General features: G+C 36.9%; 1 protein-coding gene across 4 annotated transcripts in view; it reads right to left on the bottom strand.

Annotated features, from left to right (window-relative positions):
- The window catches only part of COL14A1 (collagen type XIV alpha 1 chain), a 257,258-nt gene that overhangs the window by 51,130 nt on the left and 186,434 nt on the right, over window positions 1-19,694 (bottom strand). For all 4 annotated transcript variants that reach the window (XM_032252681.1, XM_032252674.1, XM_032252687.1 and 1 more), the window contains exons 37-40: window positions 6,972-7,025; window positions 2,925-3,020; window positions 1,715-1,768; window positions 1,299-1,352 (exon numbers count right to left, since the gene is read on the bottom strand). In XM_032252681.1, coding sequence (XP_032108572.1) covers window positions 1,299-1,352; window positions 1,715-1,768; window positions 2,925-3,020; window positions 6,972-7,025 — 258 coding nt within the window. The remainder of the gene's footprint in view (window positions 1-1,298; window positions 1,353-1,714; window positions 1,769-2,924; window positions 3,021-6,971; window positions 7,026-19,694) is intronic.

Genomic DNA, 19,694 nt, shown 5'->3' with positions numbered 1-19,694 from the left:
TCTACACTTCTATAGAAAAAACAAGAACAATTTCATTATTCTTGAACAGTATAGCTACCTTGAGCTACAAGCAAGCCTCGTTTGAGTAGAGAAGTGAGTGCTCAAGCCAATTGTCTGCTAATCTAATAAGTTCAACCGGAAAAACCAGTGAATGCCAGATGTGTTGTCCTTCACTGGATTGGATCTAAGTGGTAGCTACTCTATATAATCCAGTCTTGAGAGAAACTGTGGAGCTGCTCACATGTCTAAATCAGTGACAGTTTAAGGAAGACCAGCCTCTCTGCCCCTTTTGAAAATTTAATGACTTCCTCTTGCCTTCATGTTAAAGTTCAAAATCCTTAGCTGAAAAAAGTAGATTACTTAAGTGAATTCGTGCTTACCTCTCCAACTTCATCTCTTAACAATCTCCCTACACCTAAGTATGTGTGCATATGCATACAACACACACACACACACACACACACACACACACACACACACTTACTCTAATCTCCTGCCATACTAAACAATGTACAATATTGGAAATGCCCCATCTTCCCTTGCCTCTACCTCTTTGTATATGCTGTTCCCTCTGCTTGCAATAGCTTTCCTTTCCTTGTTCATCTGGCTGACTTCTGTCTTTCAATTGAGACTTGGTCTAGATGGTACCTCCTCTGAGAAATCTTACTCCAGCCTCCAAGTCCAGTTTGGTTATCCATTTTTTCTGTTCTTACAGGGCTCTGCTCTCATTATAGAATGTAATAAAGTTTCTTACTTAGTTATATTTCTTCCTAACAAACTATAAACTCTTTGAGAACAAGAACCTCAAATCTGGTTCAGTAAAATCTTGTTGACTAAACAAAGACCAGATGTTAGTGTATCCTTTTCCTGAACATCTTTATACTTTATTGTACTGCTGTCCACTTGAACAGATAAAAAGAAGCAATAATTGAACTACACTAAATAAATGGAGATTTCCATGTAAGGCATACTACAGAAAGCCATTCTATTTAAATTTCAATTTATGTGCTTCTTGATAAACCAATGCACACAATAAACTATACTCAGGTTATGGGAGCACTCAGAAAGGAATGTGCTCATTTGAGAAGGTTTGATGGAAGTTCCTAGGGTTTGATAAAGCAATGCACATACAAGATGTTAGTGAAGGGAAATAGATGCAGGATAGGTAGAATATCGATACACAGGAGAAAACAAAAAGCAAAAAGTGGCTTGACTTCCTTACATAGAAGCTGTCAGCAGTAAGAGTGGCTTGGTAAAAAGTCTGCTTTCCTGAAAACCAACCTTGGACAAGACCTTACCCTCTGGCCTGGTGAGCCGTCACGTCCTGGTGAACCAACGCCTCCCGGGATACCCTACATAGAACAGGCACAAAAAAGAGTCAGGTTCACAGGAATGAGTCATCCACTCACCCAGCTTTCCTGAAACAGATGAAGGCCTCCAAACAAACCTAAGAGCATAATGGTGAATCCTTTGTAACTTAGAATTCAGACTTGGAAGTTATCATGGGCAAAGAATGTTCCCTGCCAGAGCTCACCTGGGGAACATCCGTGTGACTCTCAAAAGGGGCTTAGGGCAAGTGAATACAGGCAAATGGTCTTTAATATGAAAAACACTAATTACCAAGATCACAACTGACTTCAGAAGCTACAGCCTTTTTTTCCCCTTGGCAAAGGTTTAGACTAAAAGCAACAGACCTAAAAAATAAAAATAATACCTGTGGACCAGGAAGGCCAGTATCTCCCTTCTCTCCTTTTTCTCCTGGCATTCCCTGAATATCCAAAAGTGCACACAGTTAAGTTCACATAGATAAATTCCTAGTGCTTTCTTTTCCCTCTTGTCATTTAAACATTTTTCCACAGTAAATTGCGTTTATACTAACATCTAAACAGAACACATTTTACTTTTCACACATGCGACGCCATTTATGTAAGCATTCCGATGCAGCTGAACATTTATATACCAGGATAGTTTCAACATAGAAAATACAGTCTGATATGGTGAGGCCAATATGGTAAATACATGGAGGGCAGACTTGAACATTTCAGTATTATTTATGGGTTGGATTTTACAATCTCATATCTATGTAGATTTGTTTTGTTTTGTTTTGGCTAGAAACATACTTAAATGCTATACAAGAAAGGAAAAGCAAACACAGAATCTGGCATGTAGTAAGACCTCAACCAATATTTATTATTAGTAATTACACAAATTGGCATGTTAATGCTTTGTAAAATAATACTGTAGGAGAAACTTTTCAGCTAGGCAGACATAATCATATACGCAGAAAGATTGCCAAAAATTGAGCTTAAAAGGATCTGGTTGCTTCAAATATGAATTAAAGAGATTGGTTTTATTCCTAAATTTAGACCTCTATAGTAAGATTAATGAAGATCAGTGAATACAATTAATTTTTTTTCAATGGTATAAAATGACTTCTCAAAGAAATGCACCTACATTAAAGTACACCATGTAAAAATCTAAAACTCTCACTCTCCATAAATGGTGATTTGATGCCATTTGAGATAAGGATCATGAAAAAATGGCCTTTATTAATCTATACAAGCAGTCACTACACATAATGAAAAAGCTTAAATGCGTATAACATTTGTTACTATCTAGATGTTATCACATCCATTAAGAATTTAAACAAGAAAAAGGGCTATACACGTAAGCTTTGTTCTTCCTCTGTAAACACAATGCTTGCAGATGTACCAGCTTCCTGTGCATGTACTTATTGATTAAAAGACCTTCTTCATTGAAAAAAAAAATTGGCTAAGGGCATAACTAGTGACATGATACTCAATCATTGCTTTCAAAGGGACTGAGGTTCATTATTAAGGCACAGAAGACAAAAGTTCATTCTTTGTAACCACATGGAAAAGAGATAACAATAAAACCCATCTGAATGTTGGAACACAACTCACAGGCATTCCTTGAATGGACAGACCACTTGGTCCTTGGGGTCCAGGTGGACCTTGAGGTCCCGGAAGGCCAATTTCACCCCGAGGGCCATCTGGTCCCTGGAAGGCAACAGAGAAATGTCATCCTAAAAGTAAGTTAGACTCTCTGACATCCAGAAAATATTTCTGCTTAGGGCAATTATAATTTGTTTCCTTATATAGTTTTTCCTAAGATCTGAAATACTTAGAATAACAAGACATAAAGCCTCAAATGATTTACCTTCCAGGTAAAATGTCAGCAGTAAACCGTAAGAGTAAACACACTGGGATTGCTGCAACTTTATTAATATCACTACTACTTTTGCTTCTGTATATAAGAGTGCTGTGCCAACTTTGTAAGTAATGAGACCTCCCACACTCCATAACAAACTTAAAAGTATAAGTGCTTCAAGACCACCCTCCTAGTCTGTGAAGGTTCACACCGTCCAGATGAACTGCGTTCTACCTCCACTACTGTCAAACTCCTACCTCAGGAGGACTCTCTGCATTTACTGAGAACTTTGCACCTAGCCTCTTCTTTCTTCCTCACTTTGATGCTGCCATCACACTATACCTCCTTCAATGTCCACTGAATGACCTTCCCTAGGCTTAGTATTATTTTATTTCCTTCTTTAAATTTTTTTTTGGAGACAGAGTCTCACTCTGTTGCCCAGGCTGGAGTGCAGAGGCATGTTCTTAGTTCACGGCAACCTCCCTCTCCCAGGTTCAAGCGATTCTCATGCCTCAGCCTCCTGAGTAGCTAGGATTACAGGCGTGCACCACCACATCTGGCTATTTTTTGTATTTTTAGTAGAGAAGGGGTTTCACCATGTTGGCCAGGCTGATCTTGAACTCCTGACCTCAGGTGATCTTCCTGCTTCGGTCTCCCAAAGTGCTGGAATTACAGGCGTGAGCCACCATGCCCAGCCTATTTTACTTCCTTTCTTTTCAGGATCAGACATCCCTTTCACTTCAGTAACCCTTACTTCTGTAGCTTGGACCTTGTTGTGGTTTAACTAAATCTAAACCACGTAAGAAATCTTAGACCTAGAAAACCTACCTATCCTCAACCTCTTCTGTCTCATTCTGTGACTTCAACTAAAGTTATTCTATTACTAAATTAAGACCTCCCAATGTCTGGGTATCATCTTAGATGTGAGACTGGTGTACCCATTACTTGGCACAAAGAATACAGAAAAAGAGGCATTGTGGGGTAAAGTTTGGGTAGATAATGAGTGCACACTAAGACTTGTTAAGATTTAGGTGCATGGGAAAACCGCATGGAAATGTCCAGCAGCCCAAGGAGTTAGGCAAGGTCTGTGCTGGGATGGATTTTGGAGTAGCTGAAAATCTATTTATAGGTGAGGTTATCAAGGAGAATGTATTGAGAGAATGAAAGAGAACATGGATAAAAATGAGATGATAATCAGGTAGAAGAGAAAGGAAGAGAAACCTGGGAAAGAATCTGAAATGAAAAAGCCCAAGAATTAGGAAGAGGGTGAAGATGGAGTGGAATAGTGGTGCAGAAAAGATCAAAGGAGGAGAAATTTTCAAAGTGTTTGATTGCATCAAATTTTGTAGTGATCTCAAATAAGAAAAATTAAACTCTAAACTATGGATCTGGTAACAAGCAAGTGTTTGGGGACTTTTACAAGAGAATTTTCATAGGACTCCTAGGGGAACAGAAAGCACATGTGGGTTGAGAATTCTTTGGGAGGTGAGGATGTGGAAGCACACAGTGATAACTATTCTTACAAGGAGCATGGCCTAAGAGGGACAGAGAAAGAGGGAGCTGGGTTTTTAAAAACACCATGGAGGAGACAAGGAGGCAATTTTTAAATATTGCTATCTATAATGGTTTAATAATATATCATTTAAATATATAATAGTTTAAGAATATGTTATTATTTATTTTTATTTTTTTGAGACAGAGTCTCACTCTGTTGCCCAGGCTGAAGTGCAATGGCACTATCTTGACTCACTGCTATCTCTGTCTTCTGAGTTCAAACAATTGTCATGCCTCAGCCTCTCAGGTAGCCGGGACTACAGGCACCCACTACCGCACCTGGCTAATTTTGTATTTTTAGTAGAGATAGGGTTTTACCATGTTGGCCAGGATAGACTCAAACTCCTGACTTCAGGTGATCCACCTGCCTCAGCCTCCCAAAGTGCTGGAATTACAGGCATGAGCCACTGTGCCCAGTGGAATTTAATAATACATTATTGAGAAACTGCACGTAGAAGAGCAGAAAGCAGAGGGTCACATTTTATTCTGTAAAATACGAGGCAAAATGACTAAGACAGACCAACAAGAGGGTTGCTTTGTGCTTCCAAATTCTTATTCTCTATTTGTTGCAACAAAATAAAAAATAATATGTATTGGGGCCTTCTGCAGGGAAGGTATCTATTCCTGCATTGTCTGCATTGGTGGACATGTCAGCATCCTTTGTCCAATAAGACTTTTTCCAAAAACCACTAGATACTTAAATCTGTGATTCATCAAAATCATCATATAGAAATAACCATATCAGTAGTGTCCTATGGGAATGAATAATTAGAGGAAATGGGTCCGTCTTGGGATCACCAAACATCTATGAACCTATTTATCTTCATGATTAGAACGATCATCCAGCGATCATGTTAGAAAACAGCAGCGTCGTGTTGATAGAGGCATTGGGAGGAGGGAGCCAGAATCTATAGGAGCAAAAGGGCACTGCCTTTGAGTGAAGCTGAGGAAGAGCCAGTGCACCCCTGCTCGAGAAGAACAAGGAGGTAGAGGCTGCAGTGAGCAAAGATCATGCCGCTGCCCTTCTTATAGCACCATAAAAGATGGAGCCAAGTAATATACATCAAGTCGTTCCAGCAAACAAAAAACAAAAAAGGACACATCTTACCATCTGAGTTTTGAATTGGCTAGTACCTGATTAATTACCTTCAGCCTTCTTGCATTTACTTCTTTTTTTATCCCAATATTTTCTTCTACCTTGCTTCATCTGTTTCCAATTTTATGGTAAAAAGCTTTGCAATGTTCCCCTCCCCATGAATAAATGCTATGTAAATTTAATAAGGAACCATATTGAGCAGTAAGTCAAGCAGGATGGATGGAGAAGAGAACATGTGGAGCAGCATGGTGGAAATGAGATGGGAGTCAAGTTATAAAGAGCCTTAAATGTCTCTGCAAAGAGAGTGAACGGTATTCTGAAGGCAACAGCATGTGATGGCAGGTTTTTGAAGAGTATGATGTGATCCAGCATAGACTTTAAGGAAATTAATCTGGGGGCAGATGTGAAGAATCAATTGAAATGTTAAGCCACTTGGGACAGAAGACCAGTTAGAAGATTTGCCAAGAGCTGGAGAGACGATGGTGAGGCCTGAACTCCATTAGTGACTGGGCTTCTGCCAGTCCTCAGGATGCCTTTGTGCAAAGTAGAAAAACATGTTCCTTGACATGGCTTGGCATGGCTTGGGCTCCTGGCGGGTGCCTTTGTACAGTGTACAACCTGAACCACCATATTTGATGACCCTCGCCAGTAAGAATGAAAAACAAAACTGTGTGTTTGATTATATATAGTGCAATGGAGGAGGAGGAGGAATCCAAAACCCAAGAAACTACCTGGACAGGACTGATGCCAAGTTGTGGTTCTGCATGATTCCTCTAAATGTACATTTTCATTGTAGGTAGAGGAAGAGAAGAGTGTACAAATTCTGAGAGAATTACCCTGGAGACTAAATCAGTCAGTACACTGACACTCTTATTTTTGACCTAGAAGCCTTTCTTTTTACTGAGTTATTAAATATTATTTTTTGATTAAAAAACATAGTCTTAAAAAAGAAGGGTTAGGCACAACTTTCATAAAAATTTAAGGAATTTTATATTGTAAGGGTGAAGTAAGTCATATTCAACTCCGAAATGATGACTATTTATGAAAGAGAGAGAGAGATGAGACAGAGACAGAGAGAGAGAGATGAGACAGAGACAGAGAGAGAGAGAGAGAGAGAGAGAGAGAGAGAGAGAGAGAATATACACATTACCTTTGGACCTGGTTCACCTTGCTGGCCCTTTGGTCCTCGGAGTCCTGGACCACCCTGGCAAACAGATGTTAAGTATTAGCTCAAAGGCAAATCTCAAAACAGTGTATTTCATTCATTTTCCTTAATAGTATGAATTAACTCATTATTATTTATGTAAAGGCCAACACACTGTGTAATAGTATACATTCATCATGATCCTTAACTGGAAATTTACCACCCAGCCCCAGCTCTGCAGACTATTTCAAAGTTTTGGAAAACTTTCTTTGCCAAATCCTTTCTAAATATTGAAAAATTGTAAGATTTTATTCAGTCTTCTATTTAGTGATTAGAGAAGACTACCATTACTAATGGATGCAAAGAATAAAGTACATTGAGCTTGGCGCGGTGGCTCATGCCTGTAATCCCAGCACTTTGGGAGACTGAGGTAGGCGGATCACAAGGTCAGGAGTTTGAGACCAGCCTGACCAACATGGTGAAACGCCTTCTCTACTAAAAACACAAAAATTAGCCGGGTGTGGTGGCAGACACCTGTAATCCCAGCTACTCGGGAGGCTGAAGCAGGAGAATCGCTTGAACCTGGGAGATGGAGGTTAGAGTGAGCCAAGATCGCACCAATCAATGCGCTTCAGCCTGGGTGACAGGTTAAGTTCATCGTTGTATGAACATCTTGAAGTGTACTTACACAAACTTAGAGGTTATATGTACTTTCATCTGTAGATGTTTTCTACACGGAAAACCAAATGTCCCAGTACCATCACTGAATATCAATCATATCTCCTACTTGATCTACAATGCCAGTATCAAGGGCCACATATCAGATATCTATGTATGCTCCAATATAGTTTTCCCCCTAGTGTGTCAGACACTATTGGCTGGATATCTAAAAGCCTTTTCTAACCCCCTTCTGCCTTGTTTGTCTACGATAAAGGCCAAAAGAGGCAGATACTTGTTTTCTCAGCTTTTCTTAGCAACCAGGAATAGTTGTGTTAAGCAGTTTTGGCCATTTTGATCAAGAAGCAGCAAACCTAAGAAAAGCAACGTGGGAAGCTAGAACAGGCACAAGTCCTTGATGAAGTTGTCTGGCAGCCTCGTTTGCCTTCTTCAGACCATCTGCCTTTTATTGAGCAAACAATAAATGTCCTATTGTCCTCATAGTTTACGCTACTGTGTTAGCTGAATTTTCTGCTTCTCGCAGTCTAGTGTGTTCTGGTTAACACACCCAGTCTGTCGCAACTTTTTAATTTTGTTTGTGCCTCTTAAATAATTTGTTTTCAGGTGAAGATCTTACTCAAATGTGACTGTTTATCTCACAGATACTCATGTCAGAGGCAACATGTCTAAAACCCAGGGACCATTTTATACTTCTAACTTACTTTCCACCTCATCCCTAACCCTTGTCACTGATCATACGACAAGATTTCAACAAATATTTGTGGATGAAAACATTCATCTTTGTAAAAGGGAGGGTTAGCCTATGCAAAAAGAATATGATTCTTCCATCTAGGCCTTCCTACAGATCCTTTAGTTTTACTGATACATCACACTACTGCGTAAATTCTTGAATGAGAAAACGATCAAAGTATGTTCAACCATCAAACAGAATTTGTTACATATTGCTCGAGATACTATTTCTTAGTTTATTACACTTTATTTAGAATACAAAATTTCTTTATTTCAAATTTTTGAAATATAAAATTTCCATTGCTTTTTTCTCATTTTACATCTTTTTTCCCCTCCAAATCAAAGCTCAACCCTTCCCTCTCACATCTCTGCTCCTTCTCTTCATTAGAAAGTTTGCTCTGTAGGTAACAAATATTTTATGACTGTTCCAGCAGTATTACAGCTGAAAAGACTTGAAACCCTGCCAGCTATAAACACGTATTAATGCTGGCTAAAACACTATTGTAATTAAGAACTCTACTCTTAAGTACTAAGAAGAAAGAAAAAAAATAAAAAACTATAGTATACATGTGAACTGAAATTGCCCTCAGGAAGGATGGGAAAGATGGCTGAGGCTTGCTGGAAAGTTTATGTTTTTGAGTTCACACAAGGCATTTAAATGCATTTAAAGTAAATTTGGGCCTATGATAGGTGGGGGAAGGGTTGAAAAGGAAGCATTCTTTAAAACTAAGGCAGCCAACAGAATGGGAAAAAAGTTTTGCAATCTACTCATCTGACAAAGGGCTAATAACCAGAATCTCAAAGTAATTACAAAGAACTTAAACAAATTTACAAGAAAAAAACAACCCCATCCAAAAGTGGACAAAGGATATAAACAGATACTTTTCAAAAGAAGACATTTATGCAGCCAATAAACATGAAAAGAAAGCTCATCATCACTGGTCACTAGAGAAATGGAAATCAAAACCATATTGAGATACCATCTCACGTCAGTTAGAATGGTGATCATTAAAAAATCAGGAGACAACAGATGCTGAACAGGATGTGGAGAAATAGGAACACTTTTACACTGCTGGTGGGATTGTAAATCAGTTCGACCATTGTGGAAGACAGTGTGGTGATTCCTAAAGGATCTAGAAATAGAAATTCCATCTGACTCAGCAATCCCATTACTGGGTATATACCCAAAGGATTATAAATCATTCTATTATAAAGAGATATGCACACATGTTTATTGCGGCACTGTTTACAATAGCAAAGACTTGGAATCAACCCAAATGCTCATCAACAATAGACTGGATAAAGAAAATGTGGCACATATATACCATGGAATACTATGCAGCCATAAAAAGGATGAGTTCATGTCCTTTGCAGGAACATAGATGAAGCAGGAAATCATCATTCTTAGCAAACTGACACAAGAACAGAAAACCAAACACTGCATGTTCTCACTCATAAGTGGGTGTTGAACAATGAGAACACATGGACACAGGGAGGGGAACATCACACACTGGGGCCTGCCAGGGAGTTGACGGGGGTAGGGGAGGGATAGCAGGAGTTGGGAGGACTGGGGAAGGGTAACATTAGGAGAAATACCTAATGTAGACGACAGAGGGATGGATGCAGCAAACCACCACGGCATGTGTATACCTATGTAAGAAACCTGCACAATAACCACATGTACCCCAGAACTTAAAGTATTTAAAAAAATAAATAAAATTTAAACTGAGGAAACTGGCCAGGCACGGTGGCTCATGCCTATAATCCCCGCATGTTGGGAGGCTGACACTGTTTAAGCCCAGGAGTTCAAGACCAGCCTGGACAAGATGGTGAAACCCTATCTCAACAAAAAAGCACAAAAATTAGCTGCATGTGTTGGCACACACATGTAGTCCCAGCTACTCAAGAGGCTCAGGTGAGAGGATCCCTTAAGCCTGGAAGGCTGAGGTTGCAGTGAGCGAACATCCTGTCAATGAACTCCAGTCAAAAAAAAAAAAAAAAAAATGAATGAAATTGAAAGGCTACGTTATGAATGAGCTACAGAAAATAATGGCCAACTGTCAGGTGGATGACCAAGATGTCCTTACTTTAGCTATGGATGAGGTAGAAAATGCCTCCCCTAAGCAAATAATACCTTGAAACTGATTTCTTTTTTTTTTTTTTTTTGAGACGGAGTTTCGCTCTTGTTACCCAGGCTGGAGTGCAATGGCGCGATCTCGGCTCACCGCAACCTCTGTCTCCTGGCTTCAAGCAATTCTCCTGCCTCAGCCTCCCGAGTAGCTGGGACTACAGGCGTGCGCCACCACGCCCAGCTAATTTTTGTATTTTTAGTAGATACGGGGTTTCACCATGTTGACCAGGGTGGTCTTGATCTCTTGACCTCGTGATCCACCCGTCCTGGCCTCCCAAAGTGCTGGGATTATAGGCGTGAGCCACCGCGCCTGGCTGAAACTGATTCTTATATAATCTGGGGACAAGAATTTATATTGACTGTGAAGATTTGCAAGTCAAACCTTTAAAGTAATTTTCAATTGGTTGTGAGCTCAATTACACACTAAAAAAAAAAATCACAAAATACATGTGGAAACAAGTTAGCATGAATAAGATCAGTAGGAAAACAAATGGCAGAATCAGAATCACACACACTACAAATTTTGAAAATATCAGATAAAGAAGCTGTACTTATGATATTTATAGAAAAAATATTTTGAAAGTATTATAAAGGAAAGATGAGACAAATAACCAGGAATATTTAAAAAGGAACCAAATAAAACTTCTAGATAAGCAAAATGTATAATCATTGAAATCAGAGACAGAATAGCTAATTTAAATAGCATATTAAACATAGGTAAACATAGAGTACAATGAAAAATAAATTTGAAGAAATTACACAGAATGAAGCCCAAAGAGACAAGTAGAAAATAAATAAGAGAGATTAAGAGACATAGAGGGTAAAATGAGAGGTTATGAGGTACATGTAGTTAGAGTATCAGAAAAACATAAAAGAGATGATTAGGAGAGAGCCAATATTCAAAGAGATAATGACTGAGAATCTATCAAATTTAATGAGAAACAGTGATATTCAAATTCATGAAGCCCCCAAAATTTCAAAACAACAACAATAAAACTCCAGACCAAGATCTATTATGGTGAAACTTCAGAAGTACAAAGACGGAAGGATCATGAAAACAACCAGGGAGAAAAGACACATTTCTCACAATAAAATGACAGTTAATTAGACTGAGGGCTGACTTTTCAAAAGCAATAGTGAAACTCATAAAACAGTGTGATAGCATTTACAAAGCATTAAATGGAAATTAAGCAATTGCATCCCAGTTTATTAGTTTGAAAAGTTATCTGATTGGTTTGAGATCAATTAAGTTTTAAGCAAAACAGAAGGTTTATTATTTTCTTATATTAATATATAAGCTGATAGCTGGTCCAGTGAACTAGAGCGTATTAGATGTATAAAGACCTACATCAGGCTGGGCGCAGTGGCTCATGCCTGTAATCCCAGGGAGGCTGAGGTGGGTGGATCACCTGAGGTCAGGGGTTTGAGACCAGTCTGGCCAACATCGTGAAACCCTGTCTCTACTAAAAAAAAATACAAAAGTTAGTCAGGTGTGGTGGCTCACATCTGTAGTCCCAGCTAATCACTAGGCTGAGGCAGGAGGATCACTTGAACCTGGGAGGCGGAGGCTGCAGTGAACTGAGATCATACCACTGCACTTCAGCCTGGGTGACAGAGCAAGACTTGTCTCCAAAAAACACAACAAAAAAAATCCTACATCATTTTCATATTATTGCTCTTCTAATGTTCTAGAACGTTGCTTATCAAAGTTAACTTGCTACCAGCATATTCTCATTCTAGCCAGTTGGAAAGGGAGAAAATGGTTGAGGATAGCATTTGGTTTTCATTTAAGAACAACACCCAGGATATATGCAACACTCTTTCTCTCATATTCCATTAGCCAGGACTTAGTCATAAGGTCATACCTACTTACATAGGATTCCAGGAAATCAAGTAACTAGTTGGATGGTTATGAGTTTAGTTAAAACTCAGGGGACTGTATTATTACAAAGAAGCAGTGGAAATGAATTTGATGACAATTAGCAATCTCAGTACAACTATGAAAACTATCTTTTAAAAACATTCCAGATGTCAGAAATTTCAGATGAACAAAAACTAATAATTTACCACCAATATTCTCTCATTAAGAAAAATGCATAGGACACAATTTAAAATAAAGAAAAATGATAAAAGAAGAAATTATGACCCAAGAAATAGAAACTATACAGGCAAATCTTAACAAATATTAATTTGTAGCAAGCAATAATAATAATCAAGACATCTCATTTGTGATGTTAAAAACGGTATTAAAATACTGGATGGTAAAAGCACATAAATTATTAAAAAGCTGATCTAAGATAAAAGAATTCCAACTCATCATACTGGCAAAGGAAGATAGAAATATTGATTATTTTAAATTTTGTTAAACTTCTGGGTTAGTAAACACTTCTTGGTTAACTATTAATAGAAAAGCTATAGAGTGTACTGTCCAATCTAGTGAAGGAGGAAAAAGAAATGTGAAAAAAGCAAAGACAAAAATAGATAAATACAATCTCAAGCAAGAAATATTTATATAAGACAAAAAAGCAAAAATTAAGAAATTAAGAAAAACCAAGAAAGTAAAATTAAGGTTGTGGATATAAGTCAGAACAGGTCAGTTATCACAACCAACAGAACAGACTAAACTATGAAAGAAAGATTGTAAAACCAAATTAAAAGCAAAATCTTGGCATATGCTATTTAAAGAGAAATATCTAAAATATAAAGACATCAAAATGTTGTAAATAAATGAAGAAAATGTATACTAGACAAAGAATCCAAAATACAACTATTGAAACATATTAATATTAGACAAATCAGACTTGAAGTAAAAAGCTTTACTGCAGTTAAATGGTTTCATTCACAAAACAAGCCAATAGAAAGACAAGTTTTAATTTTTGAATATTTTAACATAACCTCAGGATATATAACGAAGAATTACAAAGAGAATTTGACAAATTGATAGTTGAAGTGGAAGATTTTTAAGACATCTATATCAGTAAGCTAAAAATAAAGTTTGAATACAAAAAATAACAATTTGATATAAAATTTTGTATATATATAAAGTTTTGAACTCCACAATTAGAAAACACGTTTTCTTCTAAAATGTATACATGGAACATCTGCAAAACTTGACAAAATACCACATAGCAAATATCAACAAATGTAAATGAGTTGGTACTATAAGTCTACCTTCCCTGATCAAGTGCAAAAAAAAAAAAATGTCAATAAGAAAAGAATAGCAAAAATCCTACATACAATTAGAAATTTTAAAAAGACGCTTGTAAGTAAATTGTGAGTAAAAGGAATAGAGTTATAAACTCAATAGCTTATTGAAATATTAAATTTGACTACATTAGATATAAATTTTTAGACAATTCATATTTTCATAATCAATAGCAGGCAAACTAGAGACCTGGAAAAGATATATATGTGCACACATGTATATGTATTTGGAAAAGATATTTCAAAGCATATCACTAATAGAGGATTGGTGTCCAGAATACTTAAAAACACCTACCAATCAATGAGTAACAAAACAGGACAACACAATGGAAAACAAACAAAAAAGCTGTAAGTATATATTTATATAGGAAGAAACTTAAGTGGCTTATAGACAAATGGAAAATTACTCAATTTCGCCAGCAATGAGGGAAGGTGATACTTAAAATAACAATGACAGATCAGATAAGAAAAATTCTTGTGTCTGACAACACCAGCCAGAGTTGTGAGAGTACAGGGCACCCAGATCCCTAACACAGAGACTCTGAAAGGGAAGATGAAGACAACCACCTTGAAAATCCACTTTTCTTACTTTCCAAGAAGTCTGATTCTAAGTGCTATTTCTAGAGCACTCACATATGTTTACAAGGAGACATAAAGGATGCTTACCACAGCAATATTTGTAGTAGTAAAATACTGCACGATAATGAACTGATAATGTAGTTTGATGGTGGAATATTTCATAGCACTATAACCAATGATAAACTATATACCACTATAAAAAAATATGTGTTAACCTAGATAAATTTTAAAGATTTAACTTTTGAGTGAAAAAAAATCAAGTTTCAATAAATATACCAGGATAATATTTATGTTACTGTCGAACCACAATATTAGAATATGTAATATTGTTTAGGAATACGTGCTTATATATTAATAGTAGGAATATAAAAACATAGGGTAGAGGAAGAGAAGGAATGGGGGCTGAGGTTTCAGATAAGAAATAGAAACCCTAGGCTGGGCATGGTGGCTTATGCCTGTAATCCTAGCATTTTGGCTGGCTGAGGCAGACAGATTGCTTATGCCCAGGAGTTCAAGACCAGCCTGGGCAACATGGCGAAAACCCATCTCTACAAAATACAAAAGTTAGCCAGGTGTGGAGGTGTGTGTCTGCAGTCCAAGCTACTCGAGAGGCTGAGATGGGAGGATTGCTTGAGCACGGGAGGCAGAAGTTGCACACTGCATTCCAGACTACAAAACAGAGTGAAACTCTGGCTCAAAAGAAACCCTGAATAGACCAACAACAAGCAGTGAGATTGAATTAGTAGCTTTAAAAAATTGCCAAGAACAAAAAAGCCCAGGGCCAGATGTATTCAAAGATGAATTCTATGAGACATTCAAAGAAGAATTGGCACCAATCCTAGTAAAACTATTCTGAAAGATGGAGAAGGGAATCCTCCTTACCTCATCTTATAAAACTCTGATACCAAAACAAGAAAAGGACAAACAACAAAACTACAGACCAATACATAGATGCAAAAATCATCAACAAAATATTAGATAATCAAATTCAACAGCATATTAAACAGATAATATACAATGATCAAATGGCTTTCGTCTCAGGGGTGCAGGGGTGATTTAACATATGTGAGTCAACAAATACGATACATTGCATAAAAATAATTATTAATAAAAAACACATAATCATCCCAATAGATGCAGAGAAAGCATTCAATAAAACCCAGCATCCCTTTACAATAAAAACTCTCAACAAAATAGGCAAAGAAGCATATATCTCAAAGTAATAAAAGCTATTTATGACAAAACCATAGCCAACATCCTACTCAACAGGAAAAGCTGAAGGTGTTGCCCCTGAGAAGTGGAACAAAACAAGGATGCCCACTTTTATCACTTCTATTCAACATACTACTGGAAGTCCTAGCCAGAGCAACCAGGCAAGAGAAAGAAATAAAGGGCATCCAGACAGGAAAAGAGAAAGTCAAACTATCACTGTTCACTGATGATATGATGGTATACCTAGAAAATCCTAAAGATTTCTCCAAAAGACTCCTAGATTTCATAAACAAATTCAGTAAAACTTCACTTCACAAAATTAATGTACACAACCAGTAGCACTGCTATATACCAGCAATGACCTAGCTAATAATCAAATCAAGAACTCAGTGCCTTTTACAACAGCTGCCAAAAAAAAACAAAAGAAATAAAATACCTATGAATACACTAACCAAAGACATGAAAGATCTCTTTAAGGAGAACTACATAACACTACTGAAAGAAATCAGGAATGACACAAACGAATGGAAATACATCTTATACTCATGAATTGAAAGATTCAATTTCATGAAAATGACCTTACTGCCCAAAGTAATCTGCAGATTCACTGCAATTCCTATCAAAATACCAACATCATTTTTCACAGAATTAGAAAAAACAGTCCTGAAATTCATAGGGAACCAAAAAAGCCCAAATAGTCAAAGCAATCCTAAGCAAAAAGAACAAATCCGGAGGAATTACATTACCTGACTTCAAAATATGCTACAAAGCTATGGTAACCAAAACAGGATGGTACTAGTATAAACAGATACATGAATTGATGATACAGAATAGAGCACCCAGAAATAAAGCCAAATACTTAAAACAAACTGATCTTCAACAAAGCAGACAAAAACACAAACTGGGGAAAGAACAGCCTATTTAATAAATGGCGCTGGGAAAACTGGATAGCCACATGTAGATAAAACAGATCCCTATATCTCACCTTATACAAAAATAAAGTCAAATGGATCAAAGACTTAAATTTAAGGCCTGAAACCATAAAAATTCTAGCAGATAACCTGGGAAAATCTCTTCTGAATACTGACCTAGGTAAAGAATTTGACTAAGACCCCCAAAACAAATACAACAAAAACAAAAATAAATAAATGGGATTTAATTAAACTAAAAGGCTTCTGAACAGCTAAAGAAATAATCATCAGAGCAAACAGACAACCTGCAGAATGAGAAAGAATATTTGCAAACTATGTAGCCAACAAAGGACTAGTATCTAGAATCTATAAGGTACTCAAACCAGCAAGAATAAAACACACAATCCCATCCAAAAATAGGCAAATGACATGAATAGCTATTTCTCAAAAGAAAATAAACAAATGGCCAACAAACATATGAAAAATGCTCAACATCACTAATTATCAGAGAAATGCAAATTAAAGCCACACTGAGATACCACCTTACCCCTGAAAAGATGGCCATTATTAAAAGTCAAAAAACAAAAGATGTTGGCATGGATGTGGTAAAAAGGGAACACTTATTCACTACTGGTGGAAATTAATTTAGTATAACCTCTATGGAAAACAGAATGGAGATTTCTTAAAGAATTAAAAGTGGATCTATTATTCAATCCAGCAATCTTACTGTTGGTTATCTACCCAAAGGAAAAAAAAAAAGTTATTACATCAAAAAGACTACTGCAGGCATATGTTTAATGTAGCACAATTCACAATTGCAAAGATATAGAACCAACCTCAGTGCCAACAGACCAACTAGTGAATATATATACATGCATACATACACACACACACACCATGAAATATACTCAACCATAAAAGAAAAACAATGAAATAATGTCTTTTGCAGCAAACTGGATGAAGCTGGAGGCCATTATTCTAAGTGAAGTAACTCAGGAATGAAAACCCCAGTATCATATGTTCTCACTTATAAATGAAAGCTAAACTATACGCACACGAAGGCATAAAGAGTGGTATAATGGACTTTGGTGACTCAGAAGGGGAAAGGTGAGAGAGGAATGAGGGACACAAAACTACATATTGGATACAATGTGCACTACTTGTGTGATAGGTGCACTAAAATCCCAGACTCTAAAATACCCATTATATGATTCTTTAAAATAGACTTTGCTTTTAGAGCAGTTTTAGGTTCACAACAAAGCTGAGCAGAAAGTGCAGAGCATTATCATATACCCTCTACCGTGCACACACTCAGCCTCCACTAGTAACATCCTGCACAAAAGTATCACATTTGTTATGACTGACAAACTTAACGCTGTCACACCACTAGAAATTCATGCTGAACCTAAGTCCACAGTTTACATTAGGGTTCACTCTTGCTTTTGCACAATCCATGGGCTTGGACAACTGTGTTAAATAAGGAGGAGGCCATTGAACTGAAGCTGTCTCAGACCTTGAGTTCCTATGTAACAAACTGCAACATGATCCAGCATGTAAACAGACTGAAATCTGAATTAGGAGTATATTTTCTGTACCAAATAGCCAATCACAAACAGCAGAGCTACAGCCAATTACAAGCACACCTAACTGATCAAACTATTCCCAAATAAGTCATGAGCCTCTGTAGCCAATCAGATGATTTCTCTACTTTGCTTTTCTGCTTGACCTATGAAAGCCCACTGCTCACATTGCTGAGTGGAGCTCTCTTAGCATCTTCTGGTTCTGAGTGCTTCCCATTTCACGAATCTTTCTTTGCTCAAATAAATCCTGTTAAATTTAATTTGTCTAAAGTTTTTCTTTTAGCAAATGTATAATAATATGTATCTACTATACATGTCATTATCATACACATTAGTTTCACTCCCTTATATTTTTTGTAATTCTTTTTATGTTTGAAATGTTTTACAATTAAATATGAATATTACACAAATTCTATGTATCTTTTATTTTGGCAGAGAAAACAAGGTATATAATCTGTGAATATAAGTCAACTCAGCTCTGCCCCCAAAACTTACTCAAATATACCCTGTGAGAAACCTCAGAATACAGTCAGTAATTATTGTCTTCTACTAGGTTTGAAGGCTTATTCCTGGAAATACACATGGACTTTCTCTGAGATCATCAGGGACAAAATCATGTGCAATGAATAAATTTTAGCCGTGGATCAAAGAACATCTAATATTCTGGAAAAAAAAAAGCATCTAGTACTTTTCATATCTTAGTGTGCTCAGTAATTGTTTCCTACACTGCTCTGTTGGAGATTCTGCATGTTTACAAGTATCCCAGGTGATTCTGAAACAAGCAACAGTTTGAAAACTATAGTATATAATATTGCTTTTTATTGTTCTGAAGGAAAATCTGAAGCACAGCTAAAAATAAATCCTTTTGATTCCTAGATTGAACTAAATACAACACTTTACGTTTCATTAAAGTTTCATAATGCACAAAGTACTTACAAACATATTATCTTGTGTATTCCACACAATACCAGTAAAAGAGATGGGTACTATTTTATACAGGAGGAAACGGAAGTTCACAGTGGCTCAGTGACTTGCCTATTCTTATGATTTAAACTTAATGCTCCTACCATTGCTCCACAACTGCTTTTTTGAGATCAACAATCTTTTGTTTTAAAAAATGTTTGAGTTCCACAACCAGAGCTTGAAAGAATGTTCTACATACCCCAGATAAAGGAGGAAGTTATGAGACACAATTTAGGTATATTCAGCAGGTTCTTTGCCTTTTTGTTCGGTTCAGAAAATATGGTACACAAACGAAGGAAACTTATGTTGTTAGAGCCAACCTGGAGTGCATTTTCCTGCTGCTAGCTTGCCATTGGTGTGGGTTATCTACCTCATGCATGCTGACTGTACCGGGCTGCTTTTGGCAAGTTGATGTTCAAGGAAAGATTGAGCATGAGAATATTTCTCCTGTAAGGTCCGGATTTCTCTATTTGTTTGTGTATCTTCTCTATTTTCTTTGTTTTTCTGTCTTGCTACATTTGCCATTTCCTGACCACAGGAGAGCTATACCATTCTTATCTTAAAGAAACACTGGCAACCCCAGTTTAGCACATTAGAAATAAAATGAGCATTTAAACATATTACAAATAATTTATCACTGTAAATTCAAACACTTAATGTAGTTATTTATATTTTACAAATTTTTTTTCTATCTTCCTCTCTCTTTCTCTCCATTCCTCCTTCTTTCCCTTTCTTTTCTTCT

Source organism: Sapajus apella, unplaced genomic scaffold (genome assembly GCF_009761245.1).
Source record: "Sapajus apella isolate SASKATOON/1434 unplaced genomic scaffold, GSC_monkey_1.0 scaffold3, whole genome shotgun sequence".
Taxonomy (NCBI): domain Eukaryota; kingdom Metazoa; phylum Chordata; class Mammalia; order Primates; family Cebidae; genus Sapajus; species Sapajus apella.
Note: the sequence above shows the minus strand (reverse complement) of the source record. Positions and strands in the feature narration are given on the sequence as shown.